Consider the following 26926-nt stretch of genomic DNA (forward strand, 5'->3'; position numbering starts at 1 on the left):
TCTATTCAAAAGTGTTTGATGAACAATTAACATGTTTCGCGTCTATCGTGTGTCATTATGACGCAACCCGTTTTTTGGAATCAAACTTTAGAAGAATTCTACTCTTCTAGATCAGCAGAAAAATAAAGTACACGAAACTCTCACCCCACATCAATTTCGTAAAAATTTCGATATTTGGTAGAAAAATGATTTTTAAATAATCCTATCTGGATTAATGTGGAGTTAAATTTTAACTATTGTAGCATTTTAAAATAAAGGCTGTCATAATAGGTTTTTGAGATTATCTAAAAGATCAGGGTTCGAAAATATCCGATATGTTGATATATATTGGATATTTTGATATTTATCCGATGTTTTCAATCAATGCAAAATAAATTCTTTAGTAACTGCTTCCTTAAATCAGAGTTGTTTATTTCTCTTATATTATTATTCTTATTATAATGCGTCCACTTTAAAAGTAATGTTTCTTTCATTATTTATATTCATTTATTACATGTTCGTGATTTTGCCTCTCCCACTCAAAAGGTAATTCAATTGCATCCGAGTTCATTTCAACCACTCATAAAAATAAATGTATAAATAAACAAATATTCAATTTATCAGAGATTATCTTAATTTGTTAAAGGCTTTAGATAATTAATACTTTTGTCAGGAAATAGAACATTGAAATAAAGGGGGATTCAAATGCTCTAAAACAATGGTGCCCAACATACGGCTTTCAAAACTGATTCATGTGGCCAGCTGAAATATCTGGTATAGATAAATGAATTTACTGAAAAATGTGGCTTTATTTTAAAGAATCTAAATTTAAGCATCGGTTATATTGCATTCTCTATATTTTTACTTCACTTAAATTTATATGTTAAAGCCAAACAAGAACAGTTTATAAATAGTTTCTACAGTATGCACTCACATTTTTTCAATCACAAGCACAAGTAAGCTCTTTGATGAGGTAGTAGCATTCACGTAAAAGTTTAAGAAAGGAGTTTAATTTTTTTTCTCCTCAATCTTGACTGAAACCATTAAAAAAATTAATTTATAGTTTTCTGAAAATTACTCAGGACTGCTGAAATAACACTTTCTGGAAAAAAATTTGTTCAATATAACTGTGCCATGTGATTTCGTGATAGGATTTGTAGGACCATAGGAGCTATTTGTTGGTCAGAAAATAAAGTAAGAAATATTAATATAATTAAAATAATTGGGACTTGAACAACGTGCCCCACTGTCCAACATACCCCACCTACCCCTACAATTTGGCTGTGGATATTCCTAAGTGAAATGCAGAAAAAACAAGCAAGTTTTCTCACGGTTCTTTTAAAATTTGGAATCACGAACAATCATTACTTATTTTAGTCATCATAAACTGATGATTTCTCTTCTTAAGAGCAAAGATGATGCACACTAAAAAATATGTACATAATATTATGTACATAAAAGAATGAAAAACAATCTATGCTAGTCATAAGAGATTGATGAATTAAAATATTCCCTGTAATATGTGTTTTACTTTTACATGGGTTTTTAGAACACCCTGTTATTTGAAATTAAACTTTACAACACACTTAATGCAAAGTAGTTGAAATACAGCTCTATTTCAATTAAAGTGTGTTTATTTATTTTCCATTTATAATTTTATGAACTACTTTAAAAAACATTCCTGCCAATTCAAAACATCAGCCGTATTGATGATTTCGCACATTTGAAGAGTTTTACTTCAGTTTTTAAATTTATTTGCCCTTAATGTTTTTTAAGTTTCTTCCAGATATTCTGCAACTTAAAGAAAGCTCAACTACTGATTGAATTGTAGCCCTGATGCAGATGTTCTAGAAAACTCATGATAATATTGTACTGTTTGCTTAAAAAATTGTATAATAGAATGATCTCCAGTATTAAGTTTACAAGGGTGTCCAGAAATCATTTTCGAAGTTTTCTTAGCTTGACAGCTTTATCAAAACTAATTTTAATGAAGTTGTTTAAAAAATAATAATAAATTTCCATGTATAATATGCCATTCATGTTTGTTATGTTTAAAACTTCAGGAAATTTGTTGCCGAAATGGTCTTTGGACTTTCAACAACGACATACAAACCAACGAAAATTTTGTGTTTAAATGCTAAATAGTGTAATTAAATGAAATTTTGATCTTCTTCATACAGACAATGCTGTATTTCTGGTTTGTTATGCTTATTATCAAATTTATTATCATTCATTAGTATAATAATATTGAAATGTAAAGAGGTTAAACAAACAATACTTTTGCAACCGAAATTTTGAAATAGTAGCTGGAATTCTGTTTTGATTCTCTAAATTTAGAGTTTTGAATTTGTTTTGTAAATCAAGTGCTTTCTTTAGGTTTATGCTTGTTTGTCACGTAAAAATATTGTTTTCAAATCACTTATAATAAATTTTTTATTATTTAAGGCAAGGCTAAAAAATTTAGGTATACATAAAATTATGAAACATGTATTTAGGTTTGTTTATTGTTATACCTTATTTCAGCATTAAATGAACAGTTCATTTCTGCTTATTCTGTTCCTGTAATTATCCAGAACCCCCCCCCCCCCCTCTCAAAAAGAGATTTTTCTCCCCACTTAAACTACAGGACAGAATTTGAATAACTGCAAATAGCTCCAATTTTGGAAGGGATTGGTAGCAACTGTTATCTTAGTCCACTTCTGACTGTCAGTGCACCTGTTCTGTTTCTGACTGAGTTCTGGAAGTATTTTTCAGGATATTAGAACATACGTCGTGTTCATCCATCCATGATATGGGGTAATGAATGGAATAACAATCGATATGAAAAAATCTGAACAAAAAATTCAATTTATTTCAATCAAGGGAGTTTTTTTTCATAAAAATTCACTTCACAAATAGTATAAGAGAAAATAAATTACAAGCATCAGTATATTTTGCCCTGTCTAATCGAAACTCCCTGATTGAGTACATGGGAATAAAGCCTATAACAAAATTTATTTTCTTTATGTTTATAAGTGACTGAAAATTTTGATTAAACTAATGTTTTGTCCATAAATATTAATTTTAGGAAATGATACTTTGGAGTAAGGAATTTTTAAAAATTTGGTAATAATAACTACATTTTGAATATCTAAATATTTTGACGTTACAAATACAAATACAAATACAAATGTGACGACCAGCAACAGGCTCTGGGCCCAGCTAGGCTGGTCCTAGTCAATTAATTAGCCCCCAATGAAGATCAATGACCCTCTTAAAGCTATCCACTCCCTTGCTCATTACCGCCTCTTCCGGTAAGCTATTCCAAGTGCCCACAACCCTGCTAAAGTGGTAGTTTTTCCTGATTTCCAAGTTAGCCTGAGATTTAAATAGCTTAAAACAATGACCCCTTGTTCTGCTTTTCCCGCAAAAATTTAATCCATTTACATCTTTCATTTTGATAAATTTAAATAACTGAATCATGTCCCCTCTGACTCTCCTTTGCTCCAGGCTGTACATGTTAAGCCTATTAAGTCTGGTATCATAATCTAAATCTGAGAGTCCCCTTACTAATTTAGTTACCCTTCTTTGAACCCTTTCCAATACAAAAATATCTTTCTTCAGATAAGGCGACCAAAACTGAACAGCATACTCCAAATGAGGTCTTACTAAACTCCTATATAAAGGCAGAAGAACTTTCTTAGATTTGTTTGAAATAGATCTATTGATGAACCCAAGCATTTTGTTGGCTTTGTTACTAGCAATACTGCACTGTTGACTAAACTTGAAGTCCTGATTTATAAAGACACCCAGATCCATAACATTTTCTGCCTGATTTATGACTGAACCCTGTAAACGATATCTCATACGCTTATTTCCATGACCTAAGTGTAGCACTTGACATTTCCCTACATTAACTGCCATACCCCATTTATCTGCACACTTAGTAATATGATCTAAATCCTCTTGCAGCTGTTTTACTTGTTCTTCATTTTCGACAATCCCCATAACTTTTACATCGTCAGCAAAACAATTCATGCTTCCAGAAATATTTTCATTGATGTCATTCATAAATATAATAAACAAAAGAGGCCCTAAAACTGATCCCTGAGGAACCCCACTTAAAACATCACTCCAATAAACGTTGCATTTCAGAAAACACAAAGATTAATCTTTGCCTATTTTGTTACTTAAGCAGTTATTGATAATAATAGTTTGTCCCAAAATCTATAAAAACTACAAATCCTGTTTTGGTACCCTGAATTTGAGTTTGATTGCCTAGTTGAGAAAGATGTCTTTGTTTCTTTTTTTTCCTCGTGTAAAAATCTTGGAAATTCTGTGTTTGAAATCAAAAAATAAATTGAACATTAGAGACTTTGGTTGTAATTTTTATGTGGTAATGACCTGAAGACTTAGTATGGAATTAATGAGTTTTCTTCATGCTAGTCCTCTACTGGTGCTGTGAATGATTTTTTCTTTGTAATATTGATTTGATGTGAAAATATTGTTCAAAATTTAAGTAATAGATGTATGATGCAGAGAAATAAATAAATAACAATAGATACATTTGTTTCTTATTCATATGAGTTGAAAATAAGTAATGTTTAAAATTACACCCCCTCAACTCCTCAATTTATTTCTGAATATTTCTATCTACATCAAATTAAAGTAATAATTTTAAATTTTATTCAAATTAATATTTTAACCATGATTACCTACTGAACCACTAAAATATTTAGAGGTTCTTGGTATTTTTTCTTTCTTTTTTTTTGGGGGGGAGGGGTTACCTCGTTTTAACCATCTACCTATTTTTAGTATTAAGCTTTCAAATTTTCCTTTGCATATTTACCTTTCAAATTTTTAATTTAATGTTTAACTTAATCACATTTAAATCAGAAAATTGTACAGGGTAAACTTAAACATGCAATTTTTTTAGTAGCAAACCATTTTTATTAGTAATATTGCTTTTTAAATGGTTACAGGAAATACTTTTAGATTTAAAACTCTTTATAACGCTTGCCTTTCCGAAACAAAAACAAGCAATTTCTAATGTGCATTATCTGTGGTTCATTTATTTATTTTCATTTTCTTACCTTTTTTTTTATCACTTCATTTATTTTGAATCAATTAAATTCTAATACATGGAGGTTAGAATTCACATGCTGCGAACTATCAAAAATAAATAAATAAATAGATAAAATTATTACAAAAAAAAAAACTGTCGGCAGATTTAAATGGATGTATTTTTGCTGAAATTAAAAAATAATAAACTATTCCTTAGTTTTAACTGTAAAAGGCATGTGACAGCAAAGTTGCACTTTTTGAAGATTAGCCCATTAGTGACTGAAGTTTTTAATTAAACTAATGGTTTTTTTTTCTGATGAAAATGCTGGAAAATTCGTGTTTTAAATAAAGTTTATAGATACAATAACACCAAAAAATAAATTGAACAGCAGAGATCTATGTTGTTTACAACAACAAGATTACAACAATAAGATCATGCTATTGATCTGAAAACTTAGCATGAAATAAATGAGTTTTCCTCATGCTAAATTGTTTTTAATTTTTAGTTTTTGTTTTCTCATAAAAATTCAAAATAAGTACAAGTCCTTTTTTGGTGCTCTGAATTGTTTTAATTTTGTTTCATTAAAAAAATGTCTACTACCTAACTACCTTTCATTCTAGTATTTTTTTGGTATAAAAATGTAGTTGAAAATTTTAAATAATAGATAGTGTACTTTCAAGAAATAAATATAAAACAATGGAGACATCTGTTTCTTATGCATATACGAATTTTAAAAAAATATATGTCAAAATACACGCCCCCCCCCCCCCTTAACTTCCCAATTCATTTCTGAATATTTCTATCTGCATCTAGTTTCAAATAAAAATGACCTCTGATTAATATAATTTCGTTTTCAACTAAATACAAATTAATCTATTAACTAGGTGTGTCCACTAAACCATTGAAATATTCAGAGGTTCTTAATTATTATTTTTTTTTTTTTTTGAGTGGGGGGGAGCGAGATAGGATCCCCACAGTGTGGGGTGTCCCAGGTCATAAGGGGTCCAACGGCCTATGAAATTGAAGAAAAAACATTGAAAAAAACCTAGCACTAAGACTTATTTAATGTTACAAATATACACTGATGGCCTCTTGGGAGGGGCTATAGAAATTTTGTTGCAGGGAGGCCCAAAATATATAGATCCGGGCCTGGATAGGATACCTTGTTTTAAGCTTCTGCATGTTTCTAGTATTACTCTTTCAAACTTTCCTTTGCATATACATGGGTGCCACCCCCCCCCCCCCCATAGGTGAACATCCCAGGCATATATTTCCTTTCGGAATTTTTAAGCTAATGCTAAACTTTTCCATTTAAATCAGAAAATTGTATTTTTCTTCCTTTTATAGAAAAAAAATAAATAAGTAATGCTTTTGATATCAATTCAAGAAATATTTCGATGTTCAAAAATCTTTATAAAACTTAATTAATGTAGCAAAAACAAGCAATTTTTTATGTTCGTTATTTGTTGCTTATTTATTTATTTTCATTTTCTTAATCAGTTTTTATTTATTCATTTTGAATCAATTCAAAACTATAATATAATTTTCGTTGTCTCAGAATCTTTTGATTAATTTAAAATTAATCGTATTAAAGAGAATAAGGTTAAAGAAAAAAATCTGCTTTTAATTCTGCTAACACATGGCCATTTTGTCTTTTTCTAATGTTTGAATCAAAATCGAGCGTTTCATTTATTGACAGCATGCATTTTCGAATCCGCGTGCTTACATCATTCAGAACCCGTTTCAGCCACTCTTCCCGCCCCCGCTTGTGACTATTTTTTTTTAATGAAACTCGAAAGCGAACAAGGAGCCAATCTTGCAGCTCGGCGGCAACCCTATCTTCCCCTGGAAACTGGTTGCGCTCTCCGAGCGTAGCTGTTGTCGCAACTCTGAAAACTACGTTTTCATATAGGGACTCTAACCAGGGGTACCCACACACCCTTAAGAGTAAGGGCTCACCGCCACCCTCTAAAAAATTTCAAATGCGTAGTCTACGCCTGACCCCTCCCCCCAGGTGGACCACTCCTGACATTAATTAGAAAGCTTATTTTCTTTTCACCTTAGAGGAAAAAAGGAGCTTTTATGTATTTTAGTCTCCTTTTCTCTAAATAGTCCCAGCTTTTACAACCGATTGCAAAATAGTTGTTTTTGGCCATACATATTTTGGATAAAATAGTCACCTTAGCTTCAAAATAGTAGTATAATAGCCGCTTTTTTAGCCACCAGTGGCAGCCCAGACGATTCATCTCGGGTGCAGAAGTACCTCTCTGTTAAATTTGGACGAGATCCAACATAAACCGTGGATTTGTATAGAGAAATAGACAAATGTATTCTTTTTTATTTATATAGAATTAGACCTGAAATGTTTAAGTTGCAACAATTACTGCACGAGTTGGCAAAAGATAAAAATGACAAGCTTTTTGTTCATTACTGTAATCCTACTCCTGCCAATTTGCGATTCAAATTAACTGTAGGAGGCGTTGCTTATTGGCAATATCTGTTTAAACCAAGGGTTCTTGGAGGGGTTTTAGTTCCAGAACCTTCCCTCTCACTCTAGTATACAGCGAAATTTGAGATTAATTAATAAATAAAATAACATAGCTGTTTTGCTTTAAAAAATTTCTTCTCTCTCCTGTTTATGTGATTTTTTAATTAACTTTGGTTTTCCTCTATTAACCATGAAAAACATAAAGGATTAGTAATTTTTCTCAGTGTTACTGTCTGGGGAAACAAGAATTTTGTTAGTAAATAAATAGAAGTACTTTTCATGTTGCTCAGTTTGAATAACTTACATTATGTCTGTGTACACTGTGAAAGAAATCAAATCACACTTTTAGAAAATATTTCAAAAACAAATTATGAAAAAACTTTCCGCTGTGTAAAAGGCATTTAAAACTGTTTTTAGTTAAGGTCTAAAGTTAATGCATGAAGTAGTAGATATTTTCCCCCTGATGCAAGTAGGGTATTAGTTAAAAATATGTATTTTCTCAAGATATTTAGGTATCAATAGTCAATGTTTCAATTTCATACGCATTGACCAGTATCAAATTAAAAGCAAATAGTTCTTGGACTTCCAAACCGACACTCGATAAAATTAGGGGAAATCAACTGTGAAATTTTTTTACGTAAAAATTTATTAACAATTTATATTACATTTGAACGAACAAATTTTAGTCTTGTAAAATTTGATGGTACCAAGACAAATTGCTTAATTTCAGTGGCTGGATAATAAAAAGAACTGAAAACAAAATTTCATTCAATGTTGACATATGAATTTAACTCATATTTTAGAGAGCAATTTTTCTGAAACGTAAAATGATAGCTTTAAACATTGAAAGTATATTTCATAATAAAACACTTCTACACAATAAATGGAATGGCATTTTGCATAAAACATGGATAGATTACAAAATGAAAAGCTTTGTATATTGTTGTGATCTCATTTCTTTTAATAGAAGAATTAAATTCTCAATTTAAAGAAAATGTCTCCATAACCTGATTTTTCAAAATATCGAAGTGTAATGTGTTTTATTCTACAAATATTAAATGTTTCTTTTGTGGGATTTGTTCAAATCACTATAAAAAGTATATGAAAAATACAACACAATAACTATTATTGCCTACATACATTTCCATGAAGCAAAGTGTTTCTAGAATTTTAGAACTTTATTGTAAAGTTGTTGACTATATATATCACACTGTAAAAGAACGAGATAAATTCAAGCATTGGAGCAAAGGAGTCAAAATTCCAAAATTGAATTTCTACACACAAACCATATTTTTTGTATCTACATATATCAACAGAATTTTTGACTGGCCCAATCTCCTATGCCACAATGCAAATTTTAATTTACATACTAATTACATAAGCCCTTTTCAATAATTGTCAAGTCCACAGAAAAGCAGAGAGTTACATGATACATCACAGTACAAAATACTTGTGATTAGGAACGGTAAAACTGATATATAAATCACAATAGCACCTAACGGAGGTTGAGAAAAAAAAATGCACCCACACAGCTGAGCACCAAAGAAAGGTGTAAGGAATGTTCTATTTTAAGTGACTTAGCATCAAATTAGTGCACACAAAAAGAAAAGAAGTAAAGACTGCAAAAAAGTATCTTTGAATTTAATACACTTATCACATTCTGAGAGTGGTATTCAATTTTCCTTGGCATTTTTCAAGGTTACAATATGATACCACAACCTCTACAGTACTTATTTTTATCACAATTTGTAACCTATAAGGCATATGACAGAACTGTTCTTCTGAGTTTTGAAGACTTAGTCTCTATACAAAGTTTATCTAAAACATTCTTTACAACACACTTGATAGTGTTGAATTTGACACAGTTCAGGTCATTATGCAGTCAAGAAATACAAAAATTTCCTGTACATCTTGCATTGGTCCAACGGGAGCACGCATTTTCTTACTTTTCAAGACATGACACAGACATAAATTGTGGCACATTATTCGTTCACATTTAAGGAATGAATCTTTTCGGATAAAGCATTTGTGTAAGACCAGCATACACTAGCACTATAAGCATATATGAAACTAAATACTAATACTGTCCGAAATAATTACACATAACAAATCCAATTATTAAAAATATGTTTAAAAAAGGCATAATAGTTCTTTGCTGACTATGGAGTATCAGGTTTCCCGATACATTGAAATACACAAACACTTAGGAAATTACAATAGTTGACTATGGTGTAAGTGATGAAGTTTATCTTAACATGACAATAAAAATGAATTTTTAAAAAATATTTTACACAAGATAATTTTAAAAGAACCTTCTCATAAGGCTACATTTTTTAAATAACATAATTTTTGGAACAAATGAAGTGATAATTTTCTCTTTACTGTTAGTTATACCGAAAGGATTAAACTCAATATACTCTATACATGTCAGACACAACTACGAATAGAACTGGTAGTATTGCACAATGGAACTTTTGAAAGAATTTCTCATACATACATCTTCAAAACCTAAATTGCAAGTAATTAAATTAAAATACAAAATAAAAAGCTCTTATCATTTACTTTATTCTTGAATTAAGATCAAAAATTTTTCTTTATGTAAATCATCCTCCTATGAAATATATTTTGTAATTTACTAAGAACTGCTAAATAAAAATAATTTATTAGTCACATAGTTTAATACCAATATAAATGTTTAAAACAGGGTGAAAAACAATGTGAAAAAGCACTTTTCTATGAAGAAAATACTTATTAAAATGACCTTATAAGTCTTAAATAAGTCTTATATATTGAAAAACTACTTTTGATGAAAAAATTTGAAAATGCACTTATAATTACATACCATTGTGCAAAACTACCGCAAAAGTTCAAAATAATTGATTCATAGGATAAAACTTTTAGACGTTATGAAGTTGACTGCTGATTTTGAACATTCAATTGTTGCTGAGAGACAGATTGTTGAGTCACTTGAGAGAATGAATTCATAGAAATGGTAGACGACTGAGTTTGCTGCTGCTGCTGAAGAAGCTGTGATTGGTTTAGTTGTTCTAAAGTTTGTTGGCTAGCATTTGCTCTAAGAAAGCCATTTTCATATTCTAATTGAGATATTCTATCCATTAACTCAGTAATTTTTTCTTTTAATACATCCACTTCTTCTCGCACAGCAAACATCAGGTGACTTTTGACCAAATCCTGTAAAACAAATTCAACATTTAAACTTAACTTAAAGCATGATACTAAAAACAGTTAAAATTTCAATCTATTTACTACAGGTTTTTTTTTTTTTTTGCAAAAAACAAATTATGCAGCACATAGTTCAAAGACCATTTCATTAACTTTTTTTTTTTTTTTCAGTTAACATCTAACACAAATTTAAGCACTTTTAATGCAAAATTCAAGGTGGGAAGAAAGGATTTCCCTAAAATTTCTCAGACACTCAACTTGTAACTAGTCTGGACAAATGGTCAGAAAAAATTTTTTTTCATTTTTTTTTAATAGTTAGCTATAACTGCATTACAGTAGAATACCTTTATAACGCAATTCTCTATAAATGGCACAACTTTTCAGAAGTAAACAATAAGTTTTTAAGTTTAAAAAATCCTCCTCTTTTGCCTTGCAAACATAAAGATTGTTAGGAAAATTAAATTTTGAATCAGTTTTCCATCTTTTCATCTTAACTCAAAGCTTTTAAATGAAAAATTAGCATTCACAGTAAAACAAAAATACCAGATGGTTCTTGAAAATGCAGCTGTTATGCAAACCATGAAGCTAGCAGAAGTGTAGGATATTTCACTTTCTTGTAATAAAGAAACATATTTATTTGTGAATGACTCAATGTATAATTAGTGCTTTAATACTTACTACAGATAAAACTCATTCTGAAGTGCTAACATATAGATATATTTTGAATATTAGTTTAAAAATTGGAAATGACCAATATAACGCCAAAACCTGTATAACGCAAAAACTCTGGTCTCAAGGTGTGCTTTATAATGGTCTTCTACTGTACTACTACCTTAACCTTGATATTAATTTCCTAATTTTTAAGAGCTTGAGTCATGGGCGGATTTATGGGGGGGGGCAGAGGGGAGCCCCCCAGTTTTGAGAGGACTTTATAAAGTAACAACACATCTTCCAAAATCTTAAAACAAAAAAAATCATGACTTTTTTCTTTTTGGAACAGTTTAGTGAAAACAAAGAGAATAGCCAATGTTCTTTTTTGATGGGAGAAAATAAAAGGAAAAAACAAACATTAAATACAAATAGTGCAGCTGTCACTGGGGTGCTGAAAATATGTCTAAATTCACTATTTTGGACTGAAAACCATTTGAGCAAGTGTATGAAAATATAGGCTAAACAAGCTATACATTAAGCTGCAACACTCAAAATAATTGACTATTATTTTAGCAAATTAGAACCTAAAACAAAGGGAGGGAAACTCCCCCCCCCCATTCGCGCTAACAGAATGATCTACTCGTTATGATTTGCGTCCACATTTAAAGTATATTTGTCCATAATATTTATGTTCTTAGTAGATTAATTGGCTTTTTGAGAGATTCTAAAAAATAGTTTTTTTCCTTTTTTTTTTTTTTTTTTTTTTGAGAGAGAGAGAGAGAGAAATTAAATTCTATCACAAACTGAAAAAATTTCAGTTATCTGAGTATTCTGATTAATTGAATCTTTTTACTTAGAGGGAAAGTACAATTTTACTTAATCATCCTAATCTAAGTGAGTCAGTCCTTGTCATTATTGAAATCTAAATAATTGCGTTATCAAAAGTTTTGGAAAAAATTACTAAAATTTTAAAAAAATTTATAAGAACCTGACAAAGATTGGTAAAATCGTAAAAATCCTTTAATCGTAAAAACTGACGAATTTTTGTAAAAATTACAAAAAAAAAAAAAAATACAAAAACACATATTTTACTGGTTTTTAAATTATGAGTACCTCTGCATTTGAGGATGTGGTTATATTAGGGTAAGGTGGGGACACCTTGGGACAATGGCCCACGTTAGGACACCATAAATTTCAGCTTTAATTTTGTAAACAGAAATTAGTTCTCTTAAGACATTATCAATGGCAGCAGGATCTACTCTTCAATGTACTTTGGAATTTCTCACATGAACAGTTAAAGACTAATCTAATGTTCTTTGCTTTGAAAGGTTCAGAGTTGCATTAATAGGTGGTTTTATTATTAAAATTTTGAAGTAGTAAATGAATAATTTTCAGTCAGAGCATGTGGGAATTAAAATATGTCCTTTCATAATAATTTTAAGGTTAAAAAATATATTGTGCTGCCTAGTCTAACTTTTAAAACATTGATATATAACAACAATTTAAGTGGGGCAGATTAGGACACTGTCCCAAGTTGTTCCACTAGTGTACAGTACAGAAAAATGTCATTTCATTGTACTTAATAAACAAGAATTATGTTACTGTTATACAGAAAATTTATTTTTCTTTCTCAGTAAAATTTTAAAATACTAAAATTACGGAAATGTCGAGTTCTAGAAAAGAAAATAGGAAGTTCCCTGTTGTTGATGTGTCTGCTCTTGAAGCAGCAGCAGAAAATGTTCTTAGTGATAAGATTTCAATTATTTAAGATGACAATTATTATGATTATTGCTGGTGTCCCAAGATATCCAACTAGTGGGGCAGGTTGGGACATTGTAATGACTTTAATTTTTATATGAAAATTTGATGAAATAATGGAGTAAAATAAATTTTCATTGAAGCAAAAATGTCTAAATTGCATGTTTAGCTAAGTTTGGTAAAAATTGGCTTGAAAATAAAATTTCTAAAAATCATTATCTAAAAAGTGTCCCAAGGTGCCCCACCTTCCTTTACAGCAAAACAAAAAAGATAAATTAGCTGTTATTCATAATGGCTAATGAATCAAAATACATAATGACTAGTTTAAACTCTAGCAATAAGATCCACTTGAATGTTTTAAGTTGCTTTGATACTTTATGAAATTTAATGCTACGGTTTCATCCTTTTCGATGAAATTACTTCTCAAAAATTCTTATTAAATAATATCAGTTAAAGGGACATGCACTCCCACAGGCTAATACAACATTTGAAGAAAATAAGACATTTTTCATATCGGAAAACACAAGCATGCTATATTATATTGACACAGATTTTTTTTTTTTTTTAACCATGTGGTTTCTTTTAAAAAGGGTTTTACAGTCGAGTCCCGACTTATGCGAGGGATGCGTTCCAAGACCCCTCACGTAAGTTGAAATTTCGCTTTGTCGAAAATGGTATGTGTAAAAACTTTTATAAACATACCCATATAATTAAAGATACTTGTAAACACCACCTAAAACTGTTGAAAACCGTTTCTTGACTACACATCACTGTTTCTCACATAAAACTGAATTTTTATTTATATTTAAAAAAAAAAACGTTTTATTCAACATAAAAAACTGCTACAATGCACAAAATCAGTGATCAATGGTAAAGAAAGACGTAAAATAAACCACTATGGTATGTACATTATGTAGTAAGAAAAACAAATGCACTATAGTTGTACTGTAAACTGTACAATAGATCCAGTAATGATATTTAACATAAAAAGGCGCAGATGGTGATGATTTATGCTGCGTGATCAAACCGTTGTTCTTATATAATTTTAAATGTGCAATATAGTTGCTTAACTAATTCTTTCATAACATTTCCATTCTTCCTGGTTACTTAAATTCACAATATAAGAGCAGCTTCTATTTTCATAATTTTTGCATTTTGCTTAGAAACTACTCGGTGGACTTTTACGGATTTCTTTTTCTTGCTTTTTAATTGAAGATATGGAAAATTAATTCGTACCCAATTGCCGTGCTACCTTCGACACATTTTATAATTGTTCAAGCTCATAATGTTTAGCTTTTCTTTAATTTTCAGAAACTTTCTTTTTTTCTTTCTATCTTCAAACTTTAAATGAAACAGCGCTCTTAAGTGTAATTATACTTCATCAACTTCCCGATATAGAATGAAAAAAATAAATGGAAAATGAAGAGTAGTTATTTGTATAAGCAATGTTTAGACTAGTACAGAGCTCCCAACACATTTTAGCCATAGAAAAGGGTAAAAGAGGACCACATTGAATCAAAAAGGGGACCAAAGAGGACCAGTTAGGATTAAAAAGAAAACCTTGGGAGGACCATTCATAGTTAAACCCAGGTTAGCACCAAAAGGCAAATTAGCTGCCTGGCAATAAATACATGTAGATAATTCGTTAATTAACCAAAATAATGATTTTTAATGATAAATCCTTATCACCTTCTGTACATCTGAACTTCTTATCCATTGAATTACATTATTCACACAAACATTTGGATGGGGGAGGGGGAGTGACAAGCAAACATGTGACTGACCATCTTACAGAGTAACTTTAATTGTAAAATAAATTTCTACTACTTAACAGGTAAAAACTGGCTAGTTAAAAATAATCACCCAAGTGACCGATCAATCAGCGCATACCTAATAAAAACTTTTTAGATACAGTTATTACAGTAAACACCTTAGTATATAGTAGTTTACAAAATTTTTCACATAACCAGTTTAAAGAGAATTCATTTTGATATAAGGTGCCGCAAAACAAGAAGATATAGTTTGGAGGCCAGGAGGTCCCCCTCCCCCTCCACAGCCCTTGGTTTTTACATATATTTCCAGCCAAAATATGGTAAGTTTATATACATATGAGAGTTTATGACCAAACACCAAAGCAGGAGGTAATTTCTGGCTACGCTACTAACTGACTAAGTTCAAAAATATTAGAGGTTTGCAAATCATCGTATGCTAAGTATGCAAATCATTTCTTCATATGTATGTATTATTTGTTCGGGCACCAAAAAAATATTGTAACTGTCTTCAAGTACATATAAAAATCAGTGAGAACGAAAATTTTTTTATTAAAGTCACCATACCCAAAAATATACAAATGTTGTTTAAGCGATAAATACACTAAATGTAAATTTGAGCCTGCTTTTACTGGCTAACTTAATGTAATAAATAAATGTGTAAGTTTAGATTCATAGAGCTATATTTTCAAATTGAAAATACTCATTATGAGTACTTAAAAAAATAAGGATACAAAGTTGTTTAGTTTTTAAAAATAAAATTAAATTAAAAAATTTGAGGTAGCACATGTCAAAACAGCTTCCAATTTCAAAAAATATTATTATAATAACAAGATGCAAAAGGATTGAAATCTTGCGCAAGAGAATCAAATTTTCGCGAAGTATGTTCACTGTTGGCATAATTTCAAAAAAAAAAAAATTCTCTAAAACTAAACATGACTAAAATTGAACATAAAATATGTTAGTCTAGGATAGCATATGTGAAAATAACATTCGATTGCGCAAAATATCAAAATATGTACAAGATGCAAAAAGATTGAAATCTAAAAGACAAGAAGCAATTCCTCGCGAAGTTCGAGTAAGTGCAATGCTGCTATGGTTCCAAAAATAAGAAAGTTTATTATCTATTAAAATTAAACAAAAAATAAGTTATTATATGATGGCGTATGTCAAAATAACTTCCGATTGCCAAAAATATCATAACATTAACAAGATGCAAAAAGATCGCGAAGTGCGAGTAAGTTCAATGTTGCCATGGTTTCGAAAAAAAAAGTAGTTTATTACCTATTAAAATTAAACAAAAAATAAGCTAATCTATGGTGGAGTGTGTCAAAATAACTTCTGATTGACAAAAATATCAAATTATTTACAAGATGCAAAACGATTGAAATCTCAAACACGACAAGCACTTTCCGCGAAGTGCGAGAAAGTTTGATGTTATCATGGTTCCGAAAAAAAGTTTATTATCTATTGTAATTAAACATAACATAAGCTAATCTAAGTTAATGAATGTTAAAGAAACTTCTGATTGTCAAAAACATCAAAATATTAACAAGATGCAAAAAGATTGAACTCGCAAACACAGGAAGTAATTTTTCGCAATGCTACATATCGAACACAAGTTCAGAAAATTGCACTGATGAAACAACGAAGACCAGTGCGTACGAACCAGTGAAAAATATCGGTAGCAAAATGCTTTGATTTCACGTCATAACTCTTCCCCCAAACTTCTCCATTTGCTAGATTTCCATGTAACAGCGGTGGGAGGAGGAGTAATGACGTAAATCTGAAGCGAAATACCAGAAAGTCAAGTTCAATAGAAAAACGGCGCCGCGGCAGCGTGTTCGAGCTTAACATAAGTCCGCACACAGTATCTTTTAATGTAATGAAAATTTTTAAAATCTGATTTTTTAGTAAAAACAGTACAAAAGCGGACTAAACAGACCAAAATGTTAAAAAGCGGTCTAAAGCGGACTTTGGCGGGGAAAAGCGGACCATTTGGGAGCCCTGCTAGTATGGTGTGGGAACCCACTCTCAGTGATGCCGAAGGGATGAAGGTTCATTCACGAAAAAAAAAATTTAGTATCCAATAACTAACCCGATACTTACACACCGCGATTCCATTTGGAAAATTTTCGTGTTGCGGGTGGAGAATTCACGTTATGTCTAAAATTATTTACCAGGGAAAAAACCGAGTAATAGCCATTTCACGTAAGTCGGATCACGTTGTAGCAAGAGTCGACTGTATTGAAAAATTTAATCATTTTCCCAAAAATGTTTTTATAATATTATTCGAAAAAGTAAAATCTAATTAATGCAAAGTAACTAGTAAAGTTTTATAGATAAATTACAGATTTAATAAATTTAGAAACATATTTTTTAAGGTTATGCAACTTTGCTAAATAGTTTTTACTTTTTTTTAAATCTGTGCATCTTTCTATTTGGTACATAAATATACAAAGCAGACCAACTAAGTTTTTAAAAAATTACATGGAAAAAAAATCCAAGTTGTTCTCTTGTAATTTTTCAATTGTTATTTTTCAGTCTTTTGCATTTCAAACTAGTCCAAAAAGTATATTTCAATCAAAACTTTATTTACTATATAATTTGCTTGATTACTGATTTGGCTAAAAGCTGGCTTCTTTATTCATCTTTCACTTTCTGTAGTAGCTACCTCCACGGACCTGCTAGTTTGCTTGTTTTTATATTTTTCTTTAACTAATAACTGACAGCAAAGCTTTTGTTCCCTAATATTTTGTAAGAAGAAACGGTTTTTTAATCGAGTGTAATCACTTTCAACACTTGGAATATGCTGACATCCTCATTGCAATTCAAAATCAACAGTTTAGAACCGTTCGGATTTCCTTCTTCAAATGTTGTGTCAGAATTCATAGAAGATTTTTAACAATATGAAAACCAGACTTCTAAGTAACGCAAAAAAAATTTTGCACTGTTAAATCAATGCCATTTACTTAAACGGGCTACATGAACTAAAGCTATGCCGTAGAGTTCTGGTAATTTTTGATCTAATGGTATCACTCTAAGTGAGAGGAAAAACTGGTACTTTTACCCATTCCTATTGATTTACATAAACATGCATTTTGGAAAATTATGTTAAACTTGGAATTTTTTGAAAAAAATAAATAAAAGATAAGATAGATAGAAAAGAATAAGATAAAGAATAGATAGATGAAAAGCTGGAGAGAAACTGCATTTTAGATGAAATAACCCTAGTTTTTAGCACATCAGTCTCCAAAACAATGAGGATAAGATAAATTTTTGTCGAAAAATTTTCAAACTTTTCAAGAAAATAGTACCAAAAAAAAAAAAAAAATCCTAGGTAAATTTGAAGACCTGGCATTGTTGCTCCCCTTCCAAAATAAATATATACATATGTCACTGTCATAGTAAAATAAAAATGCGCACATAGCTCAAAACTATCTGCAGGAATGAAAATCAATATACAGTTAGTACGTAAAATTTTTAGTAAAAAAATGCCTTTTGCTTCCAATCACGTATTAGTGAAAGCAATAATGAATATTTTTCATTAATTTATCTTCAAATTTTGAAGATAATCAGTGTTTAATATGGATATTATTAACAATTTTCAGTCAGTGCACATATTTACAACTGTATCTGCACAGTATCAAATGTATCTGTGCATGGCGTGTGTCTGTATTATCTAGCTATGGTCTCTGCATTATAACTTAATGCAGTAGACCTTCATTTTACGTGGATTTAATTACATGTGGTTTAAGATTTGACAATTTTATTTTAGGAGGGTGCGTTTTGATTTTAAGGAGGTATGACATTGCAAACGATGTTCCCCTTTTTCAATTTCCATTACCAAGACTGTAGACCACACCAATTCACCAATAAACTGCATTTTGATGTGCTAATAAAAGAGCTTGGGCTACTGTTGGTTCCAGAGTTCTTTCCGGAAATAAAGTTATTAAACTCTGACGAGACTCAGAGCTCCCGGCAAGAAGAGAATTTAGAAGTGACACAGGAGAAAAAAAAACCAATGACAATACCAACATCGATGACACACAACCAAAAACTCTAACATAGAAAATTTTGAGCCGTTCCTTGACAATGGGAAATCAGAGTGGCCACTCTCCAAACAAACTCAAATTCCCCGAGATTTCCAGGTTTTCCAGAGTAAAATTTCTGAAATTCCAGACACCACAAAACGTATTTCCAATATTTTAATTTGATTTGGGAACATAATTAAACCACTATATTATACAACTATATATACACACACATACATTCACAGCTATGTGTAACGCTCCTACAAGCATTTCTCATGCTTTGTATTAAAAATATAAATTGCTTATACGTCCTGCCTTTCCACTATATTAGGGTGGTTCAAAAAAACTTTCTCAACAAGAGTGCGGGAGACCCCCTATTTTTTTTTTAGACCTACTAATAGTATTATGCTGTAAAAGATTTAGCTTCTAAATCAAATTTTAAACTGGTGCTCAATGACCCCTTAATTTAGTGCAGAAATTGTCTCTTAACTCTCTTCCCTATAAGTATGAAGTTTGGGGAAGGGAATTGAGTACCCTCGTTCAGTTGAAATAGGAAGCTAAAATTCTTCTAGTATATTACCCACAAGTCTAAAAATATTGACGGGTGGCCCGTCATCTACGAGAAACTTTTTTTTTTGCATGTACTTTTGAACCACTCTACCCTATATACTAGTAAGGTAAAATTAAAATAATCATGAAGAATATCGTTTAGAATTTGTTCTTCAGATTTATAAATTTGTCATTACAGCTATTTTTCGAAGTTAATATATATAAATATATCTATATTACTTTATTCATGAATTCATAACTTCCAACCTCAAGGTTAAACAAATAAGACCCTAAAAGAAACAAATAGAAATACCAAATGGGGGCTGAAACAAAATCAGGAAAATTAAAATACCACCCTATAATTTATACTATCTGGCATAACTTAGGGACCAGAGCTTTTGCGTTATATAGATCATTTTACAAATTTTGAAACTAATATTCCAAAAGTATGTATTAGCACTATTAGTCATTCACAAATAAATATGTTTCATAATCGAAAGAAAGCGAATTATCCTGTACTTCTGCTAGCTTCATGGTTTGCATAACAGCTGCATTTTTAAGAGTCTTCTGGTATTTTTTATTTACTGTGAGTATTAATTTTCATTCAAGAGCTTTGAATTAAAATGGAAAAATGGAAAACTATTTCAAAAATTAATTTGCCTAACAATATTTATGTTTGCAAACAAAAACAGAGGGATTTTTTTAACTTTAAAACCTGTTGTTTACTTCTGAAAAGTTGTGCGATTTATAGAGAATTGTATTATATAGGTCGCGGTCATAAAGGTATTCTACTATAAATCAAAAGATATAAAGATGATACAACTGTTAATTTTCTTCAATTTAAATGAATTTCAACTGCAGGCAAGTGTATAAAACATCCCAAACATTTCCTTTTTTTTTCGAAAGTATGGAGTGGACTTTCGCAAGTCTCTAATTTTTTTCTCTGATGCGAGGCCACCGATATTAAAGACAAACTTTCTCATGCTGCACACAAAAGCCAATTGGTAGAAAATCACATGACCACATGAGTGGTAAAAGCCGATATGTTGTCTGTCATAATTTCCAGGGTCCAATCGCGAATTTCCTCGAGTTTTCTTTCAGTGGTATTTCAAAATTTCCTGTTTTCAGGTTTTCAGAGTAAGTCGCCACCCTGTAAACGATCTTTCTGATTTGTTAGTGAAGGAAGATCCCATCATAGAAGTGGCACGAGTGTGATCATGAATACATTAACGCATTACAAATAACTACAGAGAAAAATAATTAATAACTGCCCAAAACTATCATAACCAACTTATTTTTTTATAAACACTAAGTTAAGTGAAAATTGCTTTCTTGATACATTATTCACTATAATGGTTTATATGTATTGAAATAAATTACATTTATCTTATTATACATTTATCTATCACTAGAATGAGTTTTCTTTAAATCTATGGAACTTTACTACTATTGTAACATTACTAATAAGTCTTAATTTACAGCATTTCTAGGGGAACCAAACCAAAGGGGAACATGCCCCCCCCCCCCCCAAGCAACCTAATATTGCCTAAAGCTATTTCGAAGACATTTTAAAAATATTGCCCCAGACCCCTATTTGAGCACAAAAATTACACTCTGACCCCTCCCTTTACAATAATGACCCCTCTATACTCAGTTCAGCGAGAGCTGATAGAGGAAGTAAACAAAGAGGGTTACTACTTTCATGACTTACTCGCCAGATTGGCAATGCTGTTTGCATTGAAAGCGCGGACAGTTCGCTTATCTGATTGGCGCTGTCTTCAATCATCCCAGCGCCAAGCAGACAGCGGTAACGCCAATTGTCACGTTGCTTTGTTTACGTCCACTATCAGCTCTCGCTAAATGGACTATAGTACTAGAAGCTGAATTCGCCTCTGTCTTACATAGTACCTAATCAGCAAGAAGTATACACAAACAATATAAAAGAACTTATGAACTTTCAAGATTGTTTTCCCGTAATAATTTAGTGAAAGGTTGATTTTGCAATCTTTTTCTTCGTAAAGGTTCACTTTCAGACACCCCCCTTCCTCCCCCAAATCCCCCTTAAAGATAGCTTACAATTAGATATTGCAATACCAGATCAAAAATTGAATGCCAGTATTGGGTATTTTCAAAACGTGATACCAGAATACCGATATTAATACCAGCATTTGAAATTTCTCAAAAAGTATTGAGAACAAATATAAATTGAAGGTACAAGTGCCATAATAAAAAATCAATAATAGTAAAAAACATAATGTATCTATTGAATTGTCTAAAAGCCTGGAATTCATTTTAGTGCTCAACTTTTCTAGTTGAAAATATGTTCTGAATTTACGCAGGTCGGTTATAGCGTTACCAATGCTCGATACACCTCCTCTAATTGTCTAGAAGTCCTTCATCTTCAAATAATTTGGTCTGTTGCGCGTTATGTTTGGATAAATAAATCCTTTTGTGTGTGTGCATGTTTCTTTTGTGTTGTGCGTATCATTATTATTGTTTTTAAAATTTATAACTAGTTGCAATTTCTTTCCGAGAGACTATACTTTTCCAATATTAATATCCTTTTCTCTTGAGCAGTAGAAGTTTGTGTTTGCTTTTTATTGGCCCTTTAGTTCGAAATTTACGATAAACTGGACTAAATTTGATTTTATTAGTTTCTCATTATTTTTCGCATTCTTTTCAAAACTCTTTGCGATTATAATTATGTAAATACCTGAAAATATTGTTCAATTGATTATGTTTTACCTCTTTGCAAATTTTCAAGGCACTACAGTTTATTCCCGCTACAACGGGATTCGACTTACGCGAAAAGGCTATAACGCGAATTTTTCACGAGTATCGAATTTCAGAGCTAATGCGAATTTTTTGCCCTCAATACGAATGTGTTTGGAAGGAAGTATGTGCTTCGTTACTGGAGAGTAAATATTGATTTCATGAATGTTGTTGCATCCCTTTCAGCATCACTGACAGCCAAAGTTCCCACACCAAACTAGTCTAGTGAATCAAATAACTACTCAGTATCTTTCATTTATTTATTTTTTTCATTCTAAATATAAAAGTTGTTGAAATATAATGGCACCTTAGTGTCACCTTCATTTAAAGTTTGTGAAGATTGGAAGAAAAAGAAAGTTTCTAATAAAAAATATAAAAAACGTTAAAATTCTCGATATGCTTGAACAACTACAAATTTTCGACGGTAGCGCGACAATAAGTATGAGGGAATCTTCCATACATACAATTTAAAGTCAAAACTAAAAGATATCTGTAAAAGTTCAGAGCTTAGTTTCAATATCTTGAAGCTTGCAGAGCAGTCTAGCAAAGTAAATATTATGAAAATGGAAGCTGCTCTTGTATTGTGTATTAATAATGAGATCAAAAAGAGGAGATGTTGCAAAAAATAAAACGTTATAAAGGTGAAGCAAACGTATTTTACACCTTTCATTCCCAATGGTCATTCATTTTTTTCATCTTAAAAATATTTCATGTTGAATAACAGTTTCTTATTTTTTAAATACAGTAAAGGTTCAATTCTTTATACAAGAAACTGTAGTTAATTAATGCTTTAGAGCAGTTTGAGGGGTGTTTATAAGTATTTCTTATGCTTTAAAAAAATTGTATGCATATATTTTTCCACAACGCGAAATTTCGACTTACGCAAGGAGTCTAGGAACGCATCCCTCGTGTAAGTTGGGACTCGACTGTATATAATTTCTAAATATTATCTTGCCAAGTATAAAGTCAAATAGCTTGACAGAAGAACAAACCAATACTGGTGACACCAAATTATCATTTTTTATGCTAACAAGAAAATGTTTGTCAAAATTTAGTACAGTTGAGACAAATAATTAAAAAGGAAATCATAAAGTATCACTGCAGTTGATAGTTGGAATAAATTGGTCATAGGACAAATGCATTCAAAATTACACTTGAAATTAACTTTTACAAAACAAAGTGAGTAATCAAGGAAATGGAAGAACAAAAACATGATACACACAAGTGCACGAAAATGTGATTCATCTCACCATTTAGTAATGACAATATTTTGCAATCTTTTTACTACTTTTATTTAATGATATTCCATTAGTTTGTGCTTATGAAACCAAATTTTTACATCAATGGATTGATTTTGGTTCTGTATCATGGAAAAAGAAATATACATTCAAAATATAAGTCGATATTAATAAGTTAAATTTAAAAAACTCTTTATTTTCAGCTAATACCGAAAATACCAGTATTTTACCTCAGCAAATACCGGTAATATGAAACTCCAAAATTGCTCAAAATACTGGTATTACAATCATTACTTGCAATATTATAATACAATTTTATCCATGAAACTATAACTTAGAAATAGGATTTTAAAAAAATAATATAGAACAGATTATTCAAATAAATTTAATAGTTCAACTATAATTGCCATAACTTCAAGATAAAAAAAAAACAATTTATATTTTTAATTATTACAAGTTTAATAAATAAACCCTTTCAGAATACATTTGAAACAGTAATTAAATACATACCATTGCTTGTTCTATTTTATTGTCTATAGCAACAGTACTTGTCCCACTGGGAGCACTAAAATTAAGAAAAAAAATTGCAATTAAAGGTTAACAATAAAATTAAATTATTTACAAACAAAATTTCATACACAAAGTAATGAATTCAGATAAGCACCGTTGGTAACTTCTACAACTGGAGGAAGCCATTTTAAAACATGCTTCAGCCAGGGAGGTCAAAGTCTACTGATAACATGCAGGATTAAACAAAGACCAACTGTCATCTAATTTACCCATACGTCATTAGATTGATAGAAATAAATCAAAGCAAGACAATAAAACAAATGTACATAAAACTGAAACAAAACACAAATATGAGGAAAACTTAATTAAAATGATTTGAACTACAATAAATATTTATAACAAAAAAAAAAAAAAAAACACACATCAATGATGAACACTTGAAACCTACCTATACTTACTGATGTCACCAAATAATTTGGAACATAATGGGTGAAGCCTTTAGGCAAAAAAGAGAAAATTACAGAAATATATATTTAGAAAAGATATTACCATACAAATGCACCTACTCAATAAAAGTTTCAAATAAATTATCTGAGGTAAGAACATCAGAAAGCTTCATAATATTTAACAGTTCCAAAAAAAGTGAAGATTTTTTTTTTAGATATTATATTAGTTTTTTTTTTTTTTAATAATCATTATACTAACTACTAATGGTTTTCTAATATGTCTTAAACATAAAACAGTATGCAGCATATATGTTTTATTTTTATTTTAACTGAAATATATCTTCAGCTCTCAAGGCAAAATGAAAGCAAAATGAAAAATTATGGCTTAATGGCATATTTCATTAAAGAATAGCACACATCACTTCACACTTTATCAAAATTCTAAAATGCAAAACTTGAGTGCTTTAGAACTGTACAAAATAGTTAATACTAAAGCACATATGCACTGGAAATTCAGCACAATTCCTTTGCACTAAAGAAACATTAAATGTGCCACTATGATAGGATTAACATCCAAATTATTTTACAACATTCTGAATATCATCAAAAACAATTTTTTAATTTACATTTCAAAATTGAACTTAAAACAATTTATATATATGCAGGGGTCTGGATAGAGGAAATTTGGGTCTATTAATGGACCTTTCACAAAAATCCGATCAACAAAAACGGACCCATCACAAAATTCTGATAAATAAAAACCGGATCTTTCACAAATTGTTTATTTGAAAGAGCAAATTTCGAATCAACAATAATTAACAATAAAAAAAACAATTAAGAAACAATAATTTACAGTGAAATGAACTTAGAACTGCAAAGGATAGTAGGGGTGGGGGGAATGTGATCGCTTCAGATAGGGTTACCAACTTCAAACTTATTGCCACTTTGAGTTTAGTGATGCAATGTTTAACTGTTATTTTGGGAGAAAGTTATGTGGATTTGATTTTTTGATGCTAAAAAGGAGAATTAACTTTAAATAAACTCTTTTATTTACAGTTTTTTTTCTATAGATGCCGACATTTTGAAAAATGCAATATTTTTACATCCGATATGAGAATTATATTTGTTATTTTTTTCAATTATTATTTAATACTTAAAAAAAGCTTACAATCACCTCGAGGTGAACTTATAATCACCTCAAGTATTATTTAACATAGTGTAGAATGGTAGATAAATATCAATACTTAAGGGGGGCCCATTTTCCAGAGAGCGATGCCCCCCCCCCCCCCCCCCGAATACTAGAAAAGCACTCAAGAATATTCTTAACAGAAAAGAGTGAAAACATTCAACTTTTAGTGTCAATGATGCAGTTTGCACTTTCTCAAAATTCTAAAACTTCATTTTTACAAAAAAAAAATGTTTTTTTTGCAAAATGATTTTTTACAAAAAACGGACTTCCTGGACAGACCCCTGATATGTCTCCCACATGTATGCTTTGTACACATATTTTAAAAATATGTTTGGCAAAAATATTTTACTAAGTTACTTTATAATGAAAGTACAATATTATAAGCTAAATTTACTTTCAAAAAGATGCAGAAATCAGCACTATGCTATCAAAATTTGACACTTCAAATTATTTTTTAATCCATGAATAACAAAAAAATAAAAATGAGCCTAAAATAGGCTTGCCAAATTTCTGAAATGTTCAACCAGAACCGGAACACAGGAATGCCCAACCCCCCACCCGTCCAGCGTCATGAGTACTCAAAATGGTACACACCCCGGGCTGTTTTTAAAAGTATTTTGAAGGATACATAGTTCATTCTTAATGCTGGTAAATATTAATCTTTAGAATGTGTATACTACATGCTAATTATGTGTGCATCATGTTAATATTAAGAAGAAACACTTTGAATGAGAGAAAGTAATTTTTGGTTTTAATCCTGTTGTAAAAATGCTCACAATCCAATCCGATATTAATTTTGCAAATCAATGTTATAAAGTAATGATCCTGAATAATCCTTCACAGTTAAATATTATTAGACTTCTTTGGTCATCTGTAATAAAATTTATCGTTTCCCGGGACTTGAAGTAAACCGGTCAGGACACCAGGATTTTGTCTGAAAACCGGGACTGTCCCGGTCAGACCAGGACGTCTAGCAAGTCTAGCCTAAAAGAACAATTTTCTATCTTAATGAAATTTTTTGTTCAAACATACTTGTAGTACACAAGAATCAATTTAAATATTTAGCATAGTATATTTTATGCAACTCAGATAAAAATGAACACAGCTTCTGTTTTTTTTTTCTTCAAATTAAGGCCCCACTGTTTGCTATTGCTCACCAGCAGACCTAGATAAAATTTAAAACTGTCTGTGAACTCAAATAATTTCTTTAAAATTTTCTGCAAAAAACCGCTGTATTTTCCCCGAGTCTTATATCGTGGCCAATAACAAAAAGGTCAAGGTGAAAGAGAGTAGGGAACCATAATGATATCAGCATG

General features: G+C 30.6%; 1 protein-coding gene across 1 annotated transcript in view; it reads right to left on the reverse strand.

Moving 5' to 3' along the window:
• Positions 1-8139: 8139 nt before the first annotated feature.
• The window catches only part of LOC129227314 (TSC22 domain family protein 2-like), a 33626-nt gene continuing 14839 nt past the window's right edge, over positions 8140-26926 (reverse strand). Inside the window, exons 2-3 of the mRNA XM_054861858.1 lie at positions 23976-24030; positions 8140-10703 (exon numbers count right to left, since the gene is read on the reverse strand). Of these exons, the coding sequence (XP_054717833.1) occupies positions 10416-10703; positions 23976-24030 (343 nt within the window). The 3' untranslated portion in view covers positions 8140-10415. The remainder of the gene's footprint in view (positions 10704-23975; positions 24031-26926) is intronic.

Source organism: Uloborus diversus, chromosome 8 (assembly GCF_026930045.1).
Source record: "Uloborus diversus isolate 005 chromosome 8, Udiv.v.3.1, whole genome shotgun sequence".
In the NCBI taxonomy this organism is placed as follows: domain Eukaryota; kingdom Metazoa; phylum Arthropoda; class Arachnida; order Araneae; family Uloboridae; genus Uloborus; species Uloborus diversus.